General features: G+C 31.5%; 1 protein-coding gene across 1 annotated transcript; it reads left to right on the top strand.

Moving 5' to 3' along the window:
* The first annotated feature begins 1,063 nt into the window (after positions 1 to 1,063).
* LOC144835275 (uncharacterized) lies at positions 1,064 to 19,081 on the top strand. The gene is made up of 7 exons (XM_078690345.1): positions 1,064 to 1,170; positions 1,758 to 1,924; positions 2,068 to 2,213; positions 2,947 to 3,082; positions 8,589 to 8,700; positions 18,035 to 18,337; positions 18,910 to 19,081. Exons 1-6 carry the CDS (start codon positions 1,148 to 1,150, stop codon positions 18,075 to 18,077), a joined length of 627 nt encoding a protein of 208 aa, XP_078546471.1. The 5' UTR covers positions 1,064 to 1,147; the 3' UTR covers positions 18,078 to 18,337; positions 18,910 to 19,081.
* The last annotated feature ends 1,343 nt before the right edge of the window (positions 19,082 to 20,424 follow it).

Raw genomic sequence — 20,424 nt, 5'->3', positions numbered from 1 at the left:
TGCAAGGATCGTAAATCGTATATTATATCCTCGAGTAATAATTATAACTAATACATATTCTGTTTTCGTTATTGTATGGGGTTGGGGAATGAGATAAGATATATTATTATCACTCCACACATGTAATAAGAATCCACATAACAAATATATATTGGCTATTTTATTATATTACATAGCCTATGTAAATACGTGAACGTGATTGGTTAAAACTGCATCACATGAATACTACTGCGAGGCTCGTAAATCGTATATTATATCCTTGAGTACGATGATATTGACTGAGTAATTTTCGTGTGGCAACACTCTCGTTTGGCGATAAATAAACAAAAATCATCTACTGAGAACTCACGATGATTTGTACATCATCACGATACAACGTTTTACACGCTGCGCCACGCAACTTGCTTAAAGAAATTAATCAACTAAACTATGCATACATCGCGCCCTCGTTTGTTATTAGCCCTCCCTAGATTTGATGAAAGACCGTTTATGATTGGTTAATACTCACTGTAGTAACCTGGTACGCGCGGCGCGCTAAACATCCGGTGATTCGGCTTCTCGAAGGAGATGAATCATTTTATTCGGCCTAGGCCTATATACATGATAATATAATAATATTATTATTATTATTAATGTAGGCTTATTGATGGAAATTCTTCTGTTAATTTAAACGAACTGGGCCTAAGTGATAGTATTTTACTACCAAGGAATCATTAATTACTAATTATCTGTATTCTTCACTATATAAGGTAAATGCAACGCCTAACTAGGCAGGCTTATTACAGATGAGCTGAGGCCTAGCTACACCCGACACAGTAGTAGATATTCATCCTGTGGTTGGCTATGTAATATAACAAATATCACCTTTGATATCGGTAAAACATATAAGATTTGACAACCACTTGGGAATGATATTTTGTTCGAGGGAATATAATATTTCCCTCGAACAAAATATCATTCCCTCGGTTATATCAAATCTTATATTTAACCTCTAAACATTCAATATCTGTATAGGCCTAGGCTAATACTATAACTACAATATTTTGTCTAACTTTTAGGCGTACCATCGTCTCCAACATTACACTGCAGATCAACAAATATTGTTGATTATTGTTGCACATGGTCAACGGAATTCACCGGAGTTAGAATGAGATATATATTTCAATTTCAGTAAGAGATGTGTTATTATTGATAAATAACAAAATTTACTATGCCGATTAGGCTAGATCATAAGCTATTTTAAAATCGTAAACATTGCTACTGATTGTATTCTCTATAACCAATTTCTTATACATACATTTTCTAACTATAATACAGAGAGCATGACCTTACCTTACCTCGGCTAAACATCCTCTGTCGGATATAGCCGTCCTCACGCCTCTTTCATTCATTTCTGTTCCTGTGCTGTCTTAGCCTAAATTGTACCTGTGTATGATATGATATCATCCTTCCATTTGCGTTTATGTCTTCCCCTACTTCGTTTGCAAATTTTCGGCTGACATTCTGTCAAGCATTTTGTCCATCTGTTGTTCTGTCTTCTTGCTATATGACCTGCTCATCGCCATTTGGCTTCTTTTAGTTTGTCCCTTATTCCTTTGACTTTGGTGAATTTTCTTATCACAGTGTTTCTAATTTTTGTCTCATAATGTGACATCAAACATATTTTGTCTTTCCATCGCTCTTACTGTTTATAGATTTTTAAGTGCTGATTACTGACATTCTTTTAGTATAAAGTATATAAACTGTTTTTTTCTTAGAAACAATTCTAAAGTGTGGATCAACTGTTCTAATAAGCTAAACGGCAGCACATGCAGAGTTTCAGAAAGAGATGGAAATCCGATGAAAGCACATCTAGTGCGAGTAGTTGTTGAAAATGTATTTGGTACTGCTAATACAACATACACATTTGATTCTAAGAAGGAAGGTCTGTATATTTATAGTTAATCTTTTTAATAGTTTAGATATAACTTTTACTAATATCCAAATTAAAGATGTTACCAGTATTCACTTGAGTAGCTCTTATGGCTTTACGTACGATCGAATCGTTTTATTTCGTTGTATTTTCAGCCATACCTTTGCCACCATTAATTGATAGCGTTTCAGTGGATGAATCAAACATCATAGTGTTCTGGAAATTGCAAGAACATTGCACTTTTTGTAACTCGCTATGGGTTCAACTTCGCTACAGACGTTTAAATGAAACATGGAAAGAGGTACGAAGTTACAATCATTTTCTTTATTCGTTTTGCCATATCTTTATTATCAGGGGACAACAATGAATAACTACAATATATTACGAATGCATCAACTGATTTGAATGTAATACAATTGGCAATAGATATATATTTTAAATATGTATGAAATATATATATAGAATATATATTTTTAAATCTTTAAACAACTTATTTGTTCCTTCCAAAAGATTACCTTGTTGTTTAGCTCCACATTGAAACATTCTTCAAAAGATTAAAGCATAATGCAAATTTAAAAAAAATGTTAATTAGTTAGTCATTGTACAGGATTGGAATTGTTTATTTCATTTAATTGTTTTTTTTTTATGTTTTTTAATAATTATTTGTTCCAAACAGGACAATAATGATAATTCAGTCATCGTCTACACACCTGAAGCATTTGACGATCGTGATAATACCGTTTCGGTCGAAGTTGAAAACATTTGTTAGTTCCATTATCCAGGAGTGGAATTTATTTATTTATTTTAACTTTTTTTTAAAATTGTTTTTATTAGTAATATTTGTGATGTTCCAAACAAGACAATACGAATTCAGTCATCGTCTACAAACCTGAAGCATTTGACGATCGTGATCATACAGTTTCGGTGGAAGTTTAACGATTCTTTTAATGTAAAACACAAATGCTCTAAAAAAAAAAGGTCAGGCGGCTCCCAATAATTTGACAAAGTGACTATAATGCGAATTGTTTTATTAGATTGAAGAACAGCGTGAAAAGCAGATAACTATTGAGGAGATTGCAACAGCGGTATCTGAATATGAATTTCAAGTTCGATCAAGGTTTTCAGTAGATAACCAGTTCAGTGACTGGAATTCAGTTGACCCTCTTCCCGGTGAGTTTAACGTTTAAAATAAATTAATAATATAACTGGGTATGTGTTATCATAACTAGCTAATACATATACAGACACGTTATATCTTTTGGTACCGTTCACTTATATTATTTCACTTATTTATTTGACCAACAAACCATAATGTAAAATGTAAAGAGATTATTTGAGCAGAGACTGCTTTAGTAAATAAGAATATTATAACTACAGGAGTCAGCAATCCCATGATCTTTTAACTCAAATAAATTTATAATAAATAATATATTAAAATAAAACCAAATTATTATATGAAATATAATAAAAAAAATAAATTAAATTAAATACGCAAAACAATGCATTGTATATTCTCCAGTTGCATCTATAACATCAATTTACGTAAGGGCAAAATTCGGTAAATCGCGTTATATCTAGAATATTTACTCGATGGTATATAAAGTTGGTGCGTACTTTCGGTACTGATTTTAGCCACCTGATGTTACCCTGTTTACTAATTAAATGCCATCGTGTGACCGACCATAGAAAAGTCTAAGTAATAACTTAAATGACTGAGGAACATCAAATATGGATTATTACTGTTGAAAAGATAGAATATAGTGAGGAATGGTTGAAAATAATTTACACTGCCTTGCGGAGAAGAAAGGGAAAACGAAAGGCTAAGGGTCCAATCCCTGACAGAAAAGGTGCTGTAACATGACAGCAAAGGGCATGACACATACTGTAGTGTAGAATGGCCATCGTGTTACCGACCATAGAAAAGTCTAAGTAATAACTTAAATGACTGAGGAACATCAAATATGGATTATTACTGTTGAAAAGATAGAATATAGTGAGGAATGGTTGAAAATAATTTACGCTGCCTTGTGGAGAAGAAAGGGAAAACGAAAGGCTAAGGGTCCAATCCCTGACAGAAAAGGTGTTGTTGTAACATGACAGCAAAGGGCATGACACATAGTGTAAAATGGCCATCATGTTGTTACCGATCTAGAGATGTCCAAGTTTTAAACTAAAAGACAGCTGCTAGTATACAGCAAGGAAGGCAACGGGAAACCACCTCAATGTTAAATATTCCCTTGAATTATGGCAGTCAATATAGGAGAAATCGATAATGACTTTAACGGAATTCAGGAAGATGTAATACTGAAATTCGCGTCCGGCAAGGTTATAAATGAAGATGACCAGGTCGTCAACCAGCGAAAACCTCATACTAAGATAGGCACATGGAATGTGCGAACACTATTAAGGCATGGGAAGAAAGAAAATGTAAAGATGGAAATGGAAAGGGAGAATCTTAACATATTAGGTCTTTGTGAAACAAGTCTAGCAAAGTATGGAGATATAGATGTTGAAGGTTTTAGACTGATACACTCTGGTGCTGATAAACAAGGACAGCATGGAGTTGGAATTCTCTTAGATAAAGAGTTTGGAAAGAAAGTTATAGAAATTAAATGTATAAATAAAAGACTAATGATGATTAAAATTGAAGCACTTTCTGTGGTTATACAAGTGTATATGACTACAATAAATAGTGAAGAAGAAGAGGTGGATAATATTTATGAAGCAATTGAAAGCTTACTAGATTGTTGTAGGAATGAAAATAATATTCTGATGGAAGACTTCAATGCTGTAGTATTGAGGAAGAAAAAAAGTACTGGAAAATTTGGACTAGGACAACAAAATGATAGAGGATATAAACTCATAACATTTGGAAATAACCACAATTTTGTAATTTGTAACACTCTCTTCAAGCAACTTTTACAACGAAGATACACATGGGTGTCACCAGGAGCAACAGGAAGATACCAACTTGATTACATACTGGTAGGAAAGATATAGAAATGCTGTTAAAAATTGTAATGCTTTTCCGGGAGCTGATTTTGGTTCAGACCATAATCTCTTGTTGCAATTATGATGAAGGATATAAAATTCAAGAAAATAAAAATTGGCAAAGCAAAGAATAGATGGAATCTTCAAGCCTTACAAAATAGCAACAACGTACAGGAACTATTTAGAGATGAAAGAGATATATATATAGTTAATAAAGGAGATGAAAATAGATGATTACAGATAAAGAAAGTGATTATTGACAGTGCAAACAAACAAAATAGAAGGGGGAAAAGACCAAAAAAAAACATGGATCACAGATAAGATTATAATACAAATGGAACAAAGGAGAAAATTGAAAATATAAATACAGAAGAAGGAAGAAATGAATACAGAAGACTAAATAATCAACTAAGAAGAACAACAGGTAAGGCAAAAGAAGAGTGGATTAGTAATAAATGTAAGGAAATAGATAATCTACAGAAGGCTGGACGGAGTGACATATCATATAAAGTAATACAGGAACTATCAGGAATTAACACTAAAAGACGCAAGGGTACACAAGCAGTATTAAATAAAGAAGATAAAGTCTGGGACCAATATTTCTAAGAGATGAAATTACAAAAGGAATTAAAAGACTACATGAAAGAAAAGCTGAAGGCATAGATGGGATACCTGCAGAGATGTTAAAACAGTTAGGATAAGTAGCAACCTTGGAACTTACCAAACTCTTTAACAAAATCTACACACAAGGAAAATGGCCAGCGGATTTCACTAAAGCTGTAGTAATACCCTTGGAGAAGAAAGTAAACACCTAACGATGTGATGAACACCGAACGATAAGTCTCATAACACATACATCTAAAATAACACTTAAGGCATTAAATGACAGATTTGCATCAAAACTTGCAGAGTTTATTGGGAAGGAACAATTTGATTTTGTAAAAGGAAGAAGCACCAGAGGTGCGATTGCTGTGCTGAGAGTGATGGGAGAAAAATCCTTAGAATATGGTAACAAATTGTATATATGCTTTGTGGATTATTAAAAAGCATTCGACAGGATTAATTGGATCAAATTGATGGACATCTTGTATAGAATTGGTGTTACTATCGGGACAGACGGTTAATATGGGAGCTGTATATCAATCAATCTACATCAATTATAATAGATGAAAAATTATCTGAACCAGCACAGATAGGTAGAGGTGTCAGACAAGGAGGAATACTATCATCTAACTTCTACAACATTTATGAAGAATTTCTACTTTCAGAAGCACTTACAGACTGTAGTGATGGAGTAAAAGTTGGTGGTCACAGAATCTCAAATGTACGGTTTGCTGATGATAAGGCTGTGATGGACAACTCTAATGTCGGTCTTCAAAAAATATTAGCGAAAATTAATGAGGCAGGGAAAGAATATGGAATGAAGATAAACACCAGAAAAACTAAAGTAATGTGCATTACAAAAAGAGCAAATGTACAAATAGAAATATATGTTGATGTGGAAATTATTGAACAAGTTGATTCCTTTTGCTACCTGGAGACAAAAATAACAACAGATGGCAGATGTAAGAGTGAGATTCTAAGGAGAATAGGAATGGCAAAGGGAACAAACAGGACATTCTTAACAAGTAAAGCAAGTATTGAAACAAGAAAGGAAATGGTTAAAGCATTAGTATTGAGTGTTGCATTATACGGATGCGAAACATGGACATTAAAAAAAGAGGAAATAAACAGAGGTGTTGGAGAAACACAGAACACAGAAGGACTGATGACATTTTGAATAAAATAAGAGAAGAAAGACAACTAATGAAACGCATTAATGAACAGCAGAAGAAATGGATTGGTCACAGTAATAGAAATGGAGAATTATTGAAAATAGTGATGCTACTGGATAGACCTAAAAATGGAAACAAATATTACCAACTAAAGGACAAGAAAATGACTGTCATGGACCTGCCAATGGGCAGATGACAAGGTAGGTAGACTACAAGTCCAGTAATAATGGAATATTGGTTTTACTGTTACTACTTCATAGAAGAACTAAAATTGATTTGTTTTTACATTTTCTTCCCACTCCTGAGAAAATAGGACAATAAACGTTTTTAGAACCTAAAGAATAATTATATCCATGATATGTTTCTACTTATTTCATTTTTTTTCAATTCGTTTTCTACAGAACAGAACCTCCTAAATTTACTTTAGATTTAAAGAAAAACCTACAATATTAATCAATTGATTACATTAGTCGATTTGAAAATCAATCAATCAAGGAGGTTATTGTCCGGGTGGTCATTGTCCGGGTGGTAGTTGTCCAGGGGATAGTTGTCCTAGACCCGTTTAACTCAAGTAGGTAAATGTATGGACCCTTAGAGAATAATCTTAAAACCTTAAGATATAGTATTGCAATACCATACTGTAAATACCTATTAACAACTTTTGGTCACCATTTGAATCGCAAATTTCTTACTGTGAGTGTTGGTACTGTTAGATATAATATAAACATATATACAAATAAACTGTATTACTGTGATGTGGGAGGCCCTACTGTTAGATTATAAACACATAATATGCAAATAAACTATATAACTGACAGTTGCTTCTCAACGTTTGTATTAATTAATAATTACAAAAAATATAAACGTCGTAGTAGTGTATCGTAACATGTATTTTTACTATATCAATCGACTATGACAGTGACAGTTTTAACAAAGTATTAAATCGCAAATGTTTTACTGTATTTAGTGGTATATTATTTATAAGCCTAAAACATGAAAACAATATTTCGTTGCTGAGTGGATAAAGAATATATTTGTAAAAAAAAATGGTTCCTCTTTGTACCTTCCTTCAACCTTAATGTTACACACAAAACACAAATTGGGTTTGTTTAAATGAGTCCAAAAATAAAAATGTGTTCTCTTTCGGAAGTAATTCCCAGGTGCTAATTTTAGTTGACTACATCATTGTGTCTATTTATTTGTTTCTGAAAATGGCAATGTATTATAGCCCTACGGTACGTACATTTTTTACGCTGGTTACTGTGTGAACGTCCATCTGTGGGCACGATCTAAATGGAACGCGGGCAAAGCGAGCGTACCATCTAGCTATTTTAATTATCTAATTAACTTATAGTAAACATTGGTTTCATTAGGAGGTTAAATCAGAACCAAACGTATGTACCAACTTTCTGCTATAACATTGAGTAAAGTAAGGAAAGCATGTAGATTCTTCTCAAAAGCTAATATTTTGGAACAGTGTTCAACATTTTACTTACTTTACTTTCTTTAATTTATAATCTACATAATCTATTTACTTCATAACATACTTTATAACTAGAGATACACACTTTTAATGATAATTGGTACACGCATCATTTTTACAAAACGTCAACAATTGTAGGGAATGGGGCTTTTAATAACTTGATTATTTATGATTAGTCCTAAATTATATTTATTTTTAAAATGACCATTAATAACAAGAATGTACAGTATGTGGCAATTGGCGTGTTTGGCCGCACGTCCCAGATTAAACACCCATACAATAGCAGATAAAAACACAATATTTGAAATGTCTGTTGTATAGGGTTGGGGACTGGGACGAGATTTATTATTATCGCAAACCGCTCCGCATATTTAATCCACATAACAAATGGTCATAGGCTTACTATATTTTGTCTGTTATATTTTAGTCGTGCCATCACCTCCAACATTACACTGCAGATCAACAAATATTGTTGATTATTGTTGCACATGGTCAACGGAATTCACCGGAGTTAAAACTGTCTATACATTTCAATTTAAGTAAGAAATTTTTATTATTGATAAATAACACAAGTACTATGCCAATTAGATCTTATAAGCTATTTCAAAATTAGAAACATGGCTATTGTTTGTATTTTCTATAACCAATTTATTATCATTTCTAAGAGGGCATGACCTTCCTTACGTCGGCTCCAACATCCCTGTCGGATGTAGCCGACCTCAAGCCTCTGCAATTCCTTTCTGTTTTGTTCTGTCCTAGCCTAAGCTTCCCCTGTATAAGTTATAATGTCGTCCCTCTGCGTTTTTTGTCCCTTCTTCTTTTGCAGATTCTCGGCTGAGATTCTGTGAATCATTTTGTCCTTATGTTGTCCTCTTTTTGCTATAATCGCCATTTGGCTTCTCGTAATGTGACACAAACAATTGTTCTTTCCATCGCTCTTTTATTTAAATACAACTGTTATTTACATAATAAAAATAAATAACAAATGCAACAGGAAACAGTAAAACAAAATAATTTGTACAACATACAAGTTATTTAATTGATGTATGGTGATGAATCACGTTTCATATTTAAAAATGTTATTATTATTATCATTATTTAGATATAAGATGGTACTATCGATAGGCTTATACACTTACAAACGAATGTTTTAACTTTTAATGACATGCATTCAGAAACTTTACTTATAGAATACCAATTTAATTACAGTATAAGGTTAGGTCTAATGTTAATGTGGATGATATTACTGCTATTTTATTTTTTGTATAAAAATGTATGTGTTTAAGTCTATTAATCATTTTACATGTGTGTATAACCTTAACCCTATAAAGAAAGCAAAAGATATTCCCGCTTCCAGACACTGACGTACAAACCACGTCAGTCGAATTCGACCAAAGTGCCATTGGTCACACTCTATCACCCTAGGTTGCCTCCATTACGGGCTATTATTGAGAATTGAGGCTATTATGCCCATTATACAGTCCACAGAACGTCTGTTTTTCCGCATTTTTTTTGCATTTCGTATACCTCCCAACTTTTGTGATATATCAGTTAGATCTAAATTTAAGAGTCAAATTGACTTCCACGATAGACAAAATTTGGGTATTCACCTTCGCGGTCGACTCTACTGAAAAATTAACCAGTATAACCAAGTAACCAAACTGGCCGCATTTTTTTCGGAAAAGACAATCAATTAATTTTCTAACCAAAAACGTAAACAAACTGTAAGTCGAAGAAACAAAAACAAGTGATGTATGAGAATGACACAACACAGAGATCAGCTATCAAAACATTAAAGCTTGAATTTACATTGAATTTACCTTGAATCGCCACAGTCCATCTTCTTTCGATAGAGTGTGGCAGGGTTAAGGGGGCTTTTTGGCCCATTATAAACCCATGATCAACATATAGCCGAGCCGAATTTTAACAACATGTTAAACTCTTGTAAAAAAGAAAATCAGGCATTTGTTGATTATTCTTGTTGAATATATTATTCTTGGTGTAGCCAATAATGTTATTGTTAATGAGTTGTTATCAATTTTTACTTTTTGTAGGCCTATTTACAATTAGGCAAGTTTTTTTTTTTTCGAACAGAAAATAAAATTGTAAATGCATGGTTGTTATTCACTAAAGAAATAAAAATGTTAAGAATTGAATACGCAATTGATAATCTTGCGGCTAGAAAGAAATGGGAAAGATTAGATCATAATCGTCTAGAATATTGTCTAAATTGAAGACAATCAAATATAAAATTATGAAATGATTGAAAAAATAAGGTATGCTATGAGAATAAAACAAAAGATGCATAATGCATATACAGTATGTATATATATTTATATATAAATCCAAAGGCAAATAACTCAAAAAATGACAATGTATATATATTTATATATACACAAATCAGGCAAAGAACATTATATATATATATATATATATACATACTGTATATATGCATTATGTTCAGTTGGTAATTTACTAGCGTCTTTATCATTTATTTATATTTGGCTCTATATTTTTTATCGAGCACTTTCGCTTTCATGATCTGCGATCAAATTGATACGCCTTCATCTTTCAGTATTTTTATTCACGAGGCGGGATCTCTGAAGAGATACTTTTATATATATAAACAATTCAGGCAAAGAACATTAATTCTAAACCGCCCGGTGATATACTGAAATTTAATTAATTAATTTGAAACGATAAAGATATATATATATATATATTTAGGAGTATATTTTCATAGCCAATGTTGTGATATCAGTCAGTGGCTAGGTACAATATTATTAGTTATCCGCTTGGTATACCAAGCGGATAACTCCTTGTAATTGTATGAGATCAATATTTTTGGTTATCCGCAACTTTGTTGCGGATAACCCATGTGATTGTAAATATCTTTTTTTTCATCTTCATCTTCTTTGTTATTCTTCTTTCTTTCCCGGATTTTTGTGCGTCGCATATCCCCTATTGCTTGTGAATATATCTTTTGTATAACTTTGTCATTATATGGACATTTACCTGAAGTTGTGCACCTCCATATTTTTAATGACGTTAGAGTCGCGCAGCGTAAGTTACGCGCGATTTTATGAATTTCAATGATTGATCATAGATTATAAACCAAAAGTCATTCTGTATTGACACTTGGTAAAAATTTAAGTCATATCAAGGGCAAACTTTCTATGGATTAAAAATGGCATGTTTCACAAGAAGTTACACGCGCACGCGCATTTAAAATGCGCAAAAATAATTTCTAATCAACTTTCTACACTGATCATGACATTTTGAACATGTCAAAAATTCCCACGCGCGCGAAAAATTTTACGCGTAAGGTACGCACGGAGCATGAAAATCATGTGTTTTTCTCTTGAATTATGATTTTACAGCCTTTCCTAGTGATTAAAAAAAATATTGACATAATTTCAAATTAAAATGACGTCATACGAACACGTTGATTTATACCATTTGCGCGCGTTTTAGTTGAAAAAGTTACAAAATATTGTCAAAATTATGCCTATTTTGAATCTATTATTGCTCCTCAGAATCAATGGTGACCCCCAATTTTTTTAACTTATTATGTAAGAAGATAAATTGTAGATATGAATTCATGCAGAATATTTACCTCTCGGATGTTATGACGTCATCGTATGGCCACACGAAGGTAAAATATAGGATTTTTGTCTCTTTCGTTTTTGCTCATCACATTAAATAGAGCGCATCTCGCTTATACGTATTCCATTTCCTCAGATATTTTAATACTGTCTAGGTCAATCAACTATCTTTCCCATGAGTTAAAAATATTTTAATTTTTATGACGTCATCGTGTCTAAAAATGTAAATAACGTGGGTCACCTTATTTCATCTTTACAGTAAATTTCAATCTGTTATAGCTCGTCAGAATAAAAAGTGATAATCATGAATAAAACGTTTTCTGGAAGCTATTGGATTGTAGTTACGAATTCATGTGAATATTTTGCCAATTAGATGTTGTGACGTCATCATATGGCCAGTTGAATTCAAAAAGTCATATTTTCATCTCTTGCGTAAAAGTTCATTGCATTTAAACGAGAGCGCATCTCACTTTTACGTGCCCAAAATTCTTCAAATTTGTATTAATGTAATTATTTAGATAATCAGCTTCTAAAATAGTTATGTTTATATTTCAATTTGATGACATCATCGTGTTAATAATTGGATTTAAAAGATGGGTCTCGTAATTTCGTCTATGCTACACTGTATATAACATATACAGTGTATTCTGTAAATACTGTAATATGCTGTATGCTACAAAATAGGTACAATTCAGCACTGTAAACATATTTATTTCATGTCATAGGATGGCATAATAATTGTCGAGGTTCATAGTTTAAAGTATGTGCATGTTGCATTTGCGCGGATAACCCGAACTCGTCAAAGTGATGAGTTCAAATCTAGTTGGTTATCCGCAACTTAGTTGCGGATAACCCATGTGATTGTAAATATCTTTTTTTTCATCTTCTTCTTTGTTATTCTTCTTTCTTTCCCGGATTTTTGTGCGTCGCATATCCCCTATTGCTTGTGAATATATCTTTTGTATAACTTTGTCATTATAATTATATGGACATTTACCTGAAGTTGTGCACCTCCATATTTTGAATGACGTCAGAGTTGCGCAACGTGACTTACGCGCGATTTTATGAATTTCAATGATTGATCATAGGATAAAAAATAAAAGTCATTTTGTATTGACATATGGTGAATATTTAAGTCATATTAAAGGCAAACTTTCTATGGATTAAAAATGGCATGTTTTACAAGAAGTTACGCGCGCACGCGCATTTAAAATTTAAAAATGCGCAAAATTAATTTCTAATCAACTTTCTACGCTGATCATGACATTTTAAACATGTCAAAAATTCCCACGCGCGCGAAAAAAATTACGCGTAAGGTGTGCACGGAGCATGAAAATCATGTGTTTTTTTCTTGAATTATGATTTTAGAGCCTTTCTTAGTCATTTTAAAAAAGATTTACATCATTTCAAATTAAAATGACGTCATACGAACACGTTGATTTAGACCATTTGCGCGCGTTTTAGTTTCAAAAGTGACAGCATATTGTCAAAATTAAGCCTATTTTTAATCTATTATAGCTCCTCAGGATCATCCACGACCCCCAATTTTTTTAATTTAATATGTAAGCAGATATGTTGTAGATATGAATTCATGCAGAACCTTTACCACTAGGATGTTATGACGTCATCGTATGGCCACACGAATGTAAAATATAGGATTTTTTACTCTTTCGTTATTGCTCATCAAATTCAACAAAGCGCTTCTCGGTTATACGTATTCCATTTCCCCCGAAATTTTAATATTGTCTACGTTAATCAACTATCTTTCGCATGAATTAAAAATATTTTAATTTTTATGACGTCATCATGTCTAAAAATGTAAATAATGTGGGTCACTTATTTTCATCTTTACAGTAAATTTCAATCTGTTATAGCTCGTCAGAATAAAAAGTGATAATCATGATTAAAACGTTTTCTGGAAGCTATTGGATTGTAGATACGAATTGATGTGAATATTTTGCCAATCAGATGTTGTGACGTCATCATATGGCCAGTTGAATTCAAAAAGTCATATTTTCATCTCTTGCGTAAAAGTTCATTGCGTTTAAACGAGAGCGCATTTCACTTTTACGTGCCCAAAATTCTTCAAATTTGTATTAATGTAATTATTTAGATAATTAGCTTCTAAAATAGTTATGTTTATATGTCAATTTGATGACGTCATCGTGTTAATAATTAGATTTAAAAGATGGGTCTCGTAATTTCGGCTATGCTACACTGTATATAACATATACAGTGTATTCTGTAAATACTGTAATATGCTGTATGCTACAAAATAGGTACAATTCAGCACTGTAAACAACATTAATTCATGTCATAAGATGGCATAATAATTGTAGGCGTTCATATATTTTAAAAGTATGTGCATGTTGCGTTTGCGCGGATAACCCGAACTCGTCGAAGTGACGAGTTCAAATCTAGTTTTTCTGTATTATTCTTCTTTCCTTCCTTCCTTTTTGTGAGTCGTGTTCCTCTAAAATGTGTAAACATAACATTTCATAACTTTGACAACATATGGGCATTTACGTGAAGTTGTGCACCTCCTATTTTTGAATGACGTCATAGTTGCGCAACGTGACTTATGCGCAATTTTATGAATTTCAATGATTGATCATAGATTAAAAACCAAAAGTCATTTAGTATTGACACTTTGACAAAATTTAAGTCATATCAGGGGCAAACTTTCTACGGATTAAAAATGGCATGTTTGACAAGAAGTTACGCGCGCACGCGCATTTAAAATTTCAAAATGCGCAAAATTAATTTCTAATCAACTTTTTACGTGTTTCTTGTCATTTTGAGCATGTCAAAATTCCCACGGGCGCGCAATTTTTTATGCGCGCGGTGCGCACATAGCGTTAAAAACATATTTTTTTCTCTTGAATTATATTTTTCAAGCCTTTCCCAGTGATTTTGAAAACAATTTAGACCTTTTCCAGTTTAAATAACGCCATACGAACACGTTGAATTAGACAATTCGTGCGCGTTTTTTATGAAAAAGCTTAAAAAATCGTCAAAATTATGTCGTTTTTTAAACAGTCATAGTTTCTAAAGTAAACCGTTAACCGTTTATTTTTATTACAAAATCTAGAAGTTGATGAGTTGTAGATATCGGATCATGCATCAATAAGGCTAAAAAAACATTGTGACTTCATCGTATGGCCACACGAATGTAAAATATAGAGGAGACTCTTTCGTTATTGCTCATCACATTCAATGGAGCGCACCGCGCTTATCTGTATTCCTTTTTCTCCTACATTTATATATTGTGTAGGTCAATCAACTTTCTTTAGCATGAGATAAAAATATTTTAATTTTTATGACGTCATCATGCCTAAAAATTTTAATTACGTGGGTCATTAATTTCATCTTTACAGTAAATTTTAATCTGTAATAACTCGTAAGAATAAAATGTGATAATCACGATTAAAACGTTTTCTGGAAGCTATTGGATTGTAGATACAAATTCATGTAAACATTTTGCCAATCGGATGTTGTGACGTCATCATATGGCCAGTTGAATAAAAAAAGTCGTATTTTCATATTTTGCGTAATAGTTCATCACATTTAAAAGGGTGCGCATCTATATTTTACGTATTCAAATTTCTTCTACACGTTAATATGTTGTTCCTGAGATAATTTCCTTCTGAAATTGCTATCTAAGTGTTTCATTTTGATACCGTCGCCATGTTAAAAATTGGAATAAATGGCGGGTCCCGTAATTTCACCTATTCTACACTGTATGTAATATGTATACAGCTTATACTGTTTGCATGTATATACTATATGACACAAAATTCAGCACTAACAGCATGTCATATTCTTCAGTTCTTGTCATAATGCCATAATCTTTATCTGTGTGCAATATTCCAACGTATGACGTGCACGTGGCGTTTGTCGTGGTGCGGATAACTAACTCGTCAAAGTGACGAGTTTCATGTCTAGTTTATTCTGTAATATAAGTATACAATGTAAATTGTATCTTATGGGTATAGAGTTATCAAAGGATATAGGCTAAACTATAAACTAAAAAAAAAGAAAAGAAAAGGGATTGTATAATAAATAAAGGAGTATTAAACAAGTGTTTATGAAAATATATTTAAAGAGATAAATACTAGTAGTAATACTTAAATTATAAGGAATTTATATATATATAATAGAATAACATGTGTTAAAAAAATAAAATAAAATAAAAACTAAATTTTAGTATATATGTTAACAAATACAAAATATGGGTTTTTTTTTTTAAAATAAGAAATGTTGATAAATTATGTTATGAGTTAACATAAAAGAGAAAACAATACAAGCAGAAAATATGTGTCAATACAAGCAGAAAATATGTGTATGATGATTTTTAAAAGATTATTTTAAAAAATATATGTAAATGCAAAAAAAAATAATAAGGCATGTTAACGAATACAAAATATGTAGGTTTATGGATAACTAAAAAAATAAACATGTAATAGGAGAAGAATACAAGCAAAGATTATATACTGTAGATAATAATGAAAGTTTTAAAAAATAAGATATGTTGATAAATTATCTTATAAGTTAACAAAAAAGTATAAACAATACAAGCAGAAAAATATATGTATGATGATACAAACATAATTTGTTTAAATATTATTTTTAAAAAAATTTAATATAAGTCAAATTATGTTTATGCTATAAAATATATGTAAATGGAATAACATTAGTAGAAATGTATGTTATGTATTTAGTTGAAAAATAAATTATGTATTTAGTTTGTAAATACTCTAAACACAATATGGTTAACTGTAAACAAACAAACAAAAAGTTAAGTGTTAAAAGATAATAATTAAAAAGATGAACTCAAAAAGAACTGTAAAAAATCATTATATTATGTATTTATGGAAAAAAAAGGGGATGAACCCACGTAAGACTGAAAAAAAAAACATGTAGCCAAACATTTTCAAGTCAGCTGGTCGCTCGATTGCAAATTTCAAAGTTATTGCAATATACCACGATGTCAAATGGAGCGACAAAACGTAAAATTATTCCATTGACTACTATGGCAAGCCTCAGCTGTCTGAAGTATTCAAAATATTATATTATTATATCATTTTTTATTATATTATATATTGTATTGTAATGAATTATAGGTTTTGTGTTATATTACTTGGTTTTAGCATTATATTATATCTATTTCTAATATATTATGTGAAAAATGTAACAAATTATTGACTTTTTGTATTATATTATTGGGTTTTAGCATTATATCATGAACATTTACTATTATATTATTAATAAAATACATTATATTATAATATAATTGTATTATATTAAACGCATTTACCTTATTTTATAACATACAACATTATTATATTATACGGATTCGTTAGTTATATTATTATTTTGTATGATGTTATTTATACGTCACGGCTTATTTCACTTCTTCTAACTCTCTCTCTCCCTCCCCCTGTTCACTAGCAATCAGCGGCAGAATCTGAATTGTGTGACTGTTGAAGAATAACTAATTATCTTTACTACGTACTAGGCCTAGGCCTAGGCCTACTAGGGGATCTAGCCTAGACGTAGCTAGTTAGACAAGTGACCAAGGACCACCGGACAGCTATAAATAATACTACAATACAATAATACTACTACAATAACTACTACTGCTACTACCTAGGCCTAGCTAGTAGACTACTAGGTAGCCTACTACTAGCTAGGCTCTAGGGCGTATGTATGATATTAACTACTAGGCCTAGGCCTACTAGTACTAGGCTAGGCCTAGACTTAAGTTGTAGTAGGCTAGGGCCGGGCCTGCTGCCTTAGGCTAGGCTACTACTACTACTACTACTAGGCAGCCAGCCCATGATGGGTACGAGTAAGCCAAAATGTTGGATTTATAAGTAAACCAAAATTTGGGTACGAGCGAGTTGGCATGGCCCGGGTACAGGTTGACCTGTATCCTTCTAGCTAATCGTACTAGGCCTAGTCCTCAAGTAAGTCTACGCTACCCAGTCCGGCTACAATATGGTCTATTTTGTTTTACAGCTTTATTAATAGCTGGGTTCAAATCTGTGTTGGGAAGGCTTTTTCTCATTCTAAAACAGATTTCCTTATAATAAAATAATATATGAATTTGTAATATTGTAATGTATACATAATATAAGTAATTGCCATTGCATTTATTATTATTAATTATAAATTATACGGTTACCCCTTAATTATACTATAGTATAATTTCCTTGTTATATTTTACAATATTTTCTTCATAATTCTACAATTTTGTCTTTCACAGCACAAATTTATCATACCGAATCATCACACACCAAGTCTCATAAATCTCTACTGTATTTGTCCAAGCTACTCCAGCTACATGGTATTGCCTTGAGGCTAAACTACACACAGTATACTAGCACTACCATCATTCCTGGCTCGTCAACCTGGACAACATAAGCACAGTTTCAGTTTATTTACCATTTCAATTTCTGAACATAAGAGATGAACAACTTATATGGATGGATAACCGTAAGAGCGAAGCTCGTTTACCGGTCACCCGTTAGTGCAGTGACATTACAGACAACATAAAGACAGGACAAAGGTGCAATACATAACAAGACATGTGAAAACTTGTGTTTGCAACCCCTTGGATAAAATAATATATTTATATAAAGGAGAAAGTTAGATATTATAATATTTCTTTTCGATTATACAATGATAATTTTAAAATTACTTCCTAAGAAGTCATACTACTGATTCAAAATAGTGACTTACACCCTGTGGTCAAGGCTTTATTTTCTCTTATGCTTATTTCCTCCAACATACAGAGTACATAGGACTTTTTTTATTCATAACTGTTGAATTGCATCCCAATACATAGTACCTATTGGTATTATATCTAAAAATACAAAGGCGGCTAACACAGATAGTTCCATATATACAGTACTCTTTTATAAATAGATGTATCTCTCCAAACTACTCCCAACTACCTAATCTAATAATAGTACTATTAGCATACTACTATACACTTTGTAGACAAGAAATAAGTTGTATACACCTAGAGGACTTATGGTAGTACAGTCGATCGCCATCTCACTGGCTCGGTCAACATAATCTATGCCTAGATTATTACAGTAATTAAAGTACATTATTACAGAGATTTTTTTTTTGCAGAAATCAAAGTTATGTGTATAGAAAGCCGTACTCGTATTAAAAACTAAGCATTTTGCAGGTCTTGAACACAAACTGGCAGGATATTTTTTATTGTTGAAATGAATTGAATCCTAACTTATTTTCTACGAACTGGAGACGAAGACATATTATGACCCTTTTATTTAAATTTATTTGAATAGACCTCCATGTAAAGTCATTAAAGGCATGATTGTTTTATATTTTAATATGTGATAGTAGAAAATCATTGTGTATAATGAGGACTATGAATCTTATATTTACTTGCATTCCCATCTTTTTAAAATATTATTTATAATGCTGGTAATGAGTTTAAAATGTAATTATATTGACTATTTTTGATAATCATCATGTCCTTATAAATTCATTTATATTTCTTTTGTGAAATATATTTCATATATTATGTATTAAATAAATTGGTAAGGCCCTATACTGTTATTATTTAAGAAAAGTTTATATACACTATTATTTAAATGCCTACCAATATTAGTATTAATTTATTTTAGTTTATTTAAATATTTTGTCTAGTTGTCTTGATTTTTTGTATAGGCCAATGGCATCAATGTTTTTCTCAACGCAAATTAGCCTAATAATGCCACATTTAGACACATGATTCATTGATTTCTGATATTCTGTACTTGTGTTTGCATTACTAAAATAGTAGTTAATATATTTTATTTATAATGTATGTATAAACATATATTCATATTTTTTTAAACATTTTTAATACCTATCTACCTTTCTGATATTGTTACTATTATATAATATTTTTTGAGGCAGCAATAAAAAAAAATTAAAACATTTAATTTGACCTATACTGTACTATGTTAGTTCAGGAGATAAAGTGTGTGTGGGCAGAAACTAGTGTGTTGGAAGTTGGTGGTGTGAGGTGTATAGTTGTCACTTTAAGACCTAAATTTGATGTTTTCTGAAGAAAAGAAGTAATCGGATACGCTTTCAAACAACTCCAAGAAGATTCACACAAAAATAATTACTTTCCAATAAAATAGTATAACAGTGTATATTACAGTAGGCCTACATTGAATAAACTCGAGCGGAAAAATAACGCACATAAAAAAACATTCATTTTCTTGTCGAAAAGTGCCCTCTCTAGTTTTCTATTAATTTATTAATAATTATTATTAATTAATGAGTAATATGAACATATTTTTAACATTCAATGCTGGAAGCTGGTTCTACTCCTAACAAAGTTTCATACCTCCAAATTTCATCAACGTATTCAAAGCACTTCAATATTAAATATCACATTTAACATAAAAAATCGGGTTTTGGATAGAATTTTGCTTAAAAAAATATACAAAAAACATCGAAAAAAAATACTTTTCGTATTCAAAAACATTTGATACTTGGTATAAATGTTCACTATATGTTGCTCTATTCACAGAAACAAAATTGCATTCATGAACGTTTTTTTTTGGTTGTTTTTTCAAAATCGTTATTAGGTTGAAAAAAATGAGTTGGAATTGTATGGTCATTTGT

The sequence above is a fragment of the Antedon bifida genome, chromosome 2 (genome assembly GCF_963402885.1).
Source record: "Antedon bifida chromosome 2, ecAntBifi1.1, whole genome shotgun sequence".
Classification (NCBI taxonomy): Eukaryota; Metazoa; Echinodermata; class Crinoidea; order Comatulida; family Antedonidae; genus Antedon; species Antedon bifida.
The sequence above is the reverse complement of the archived record's forward strand: the minus strand, read 5'-3'. Positions and strand labels throughout refer to the sequence as shown.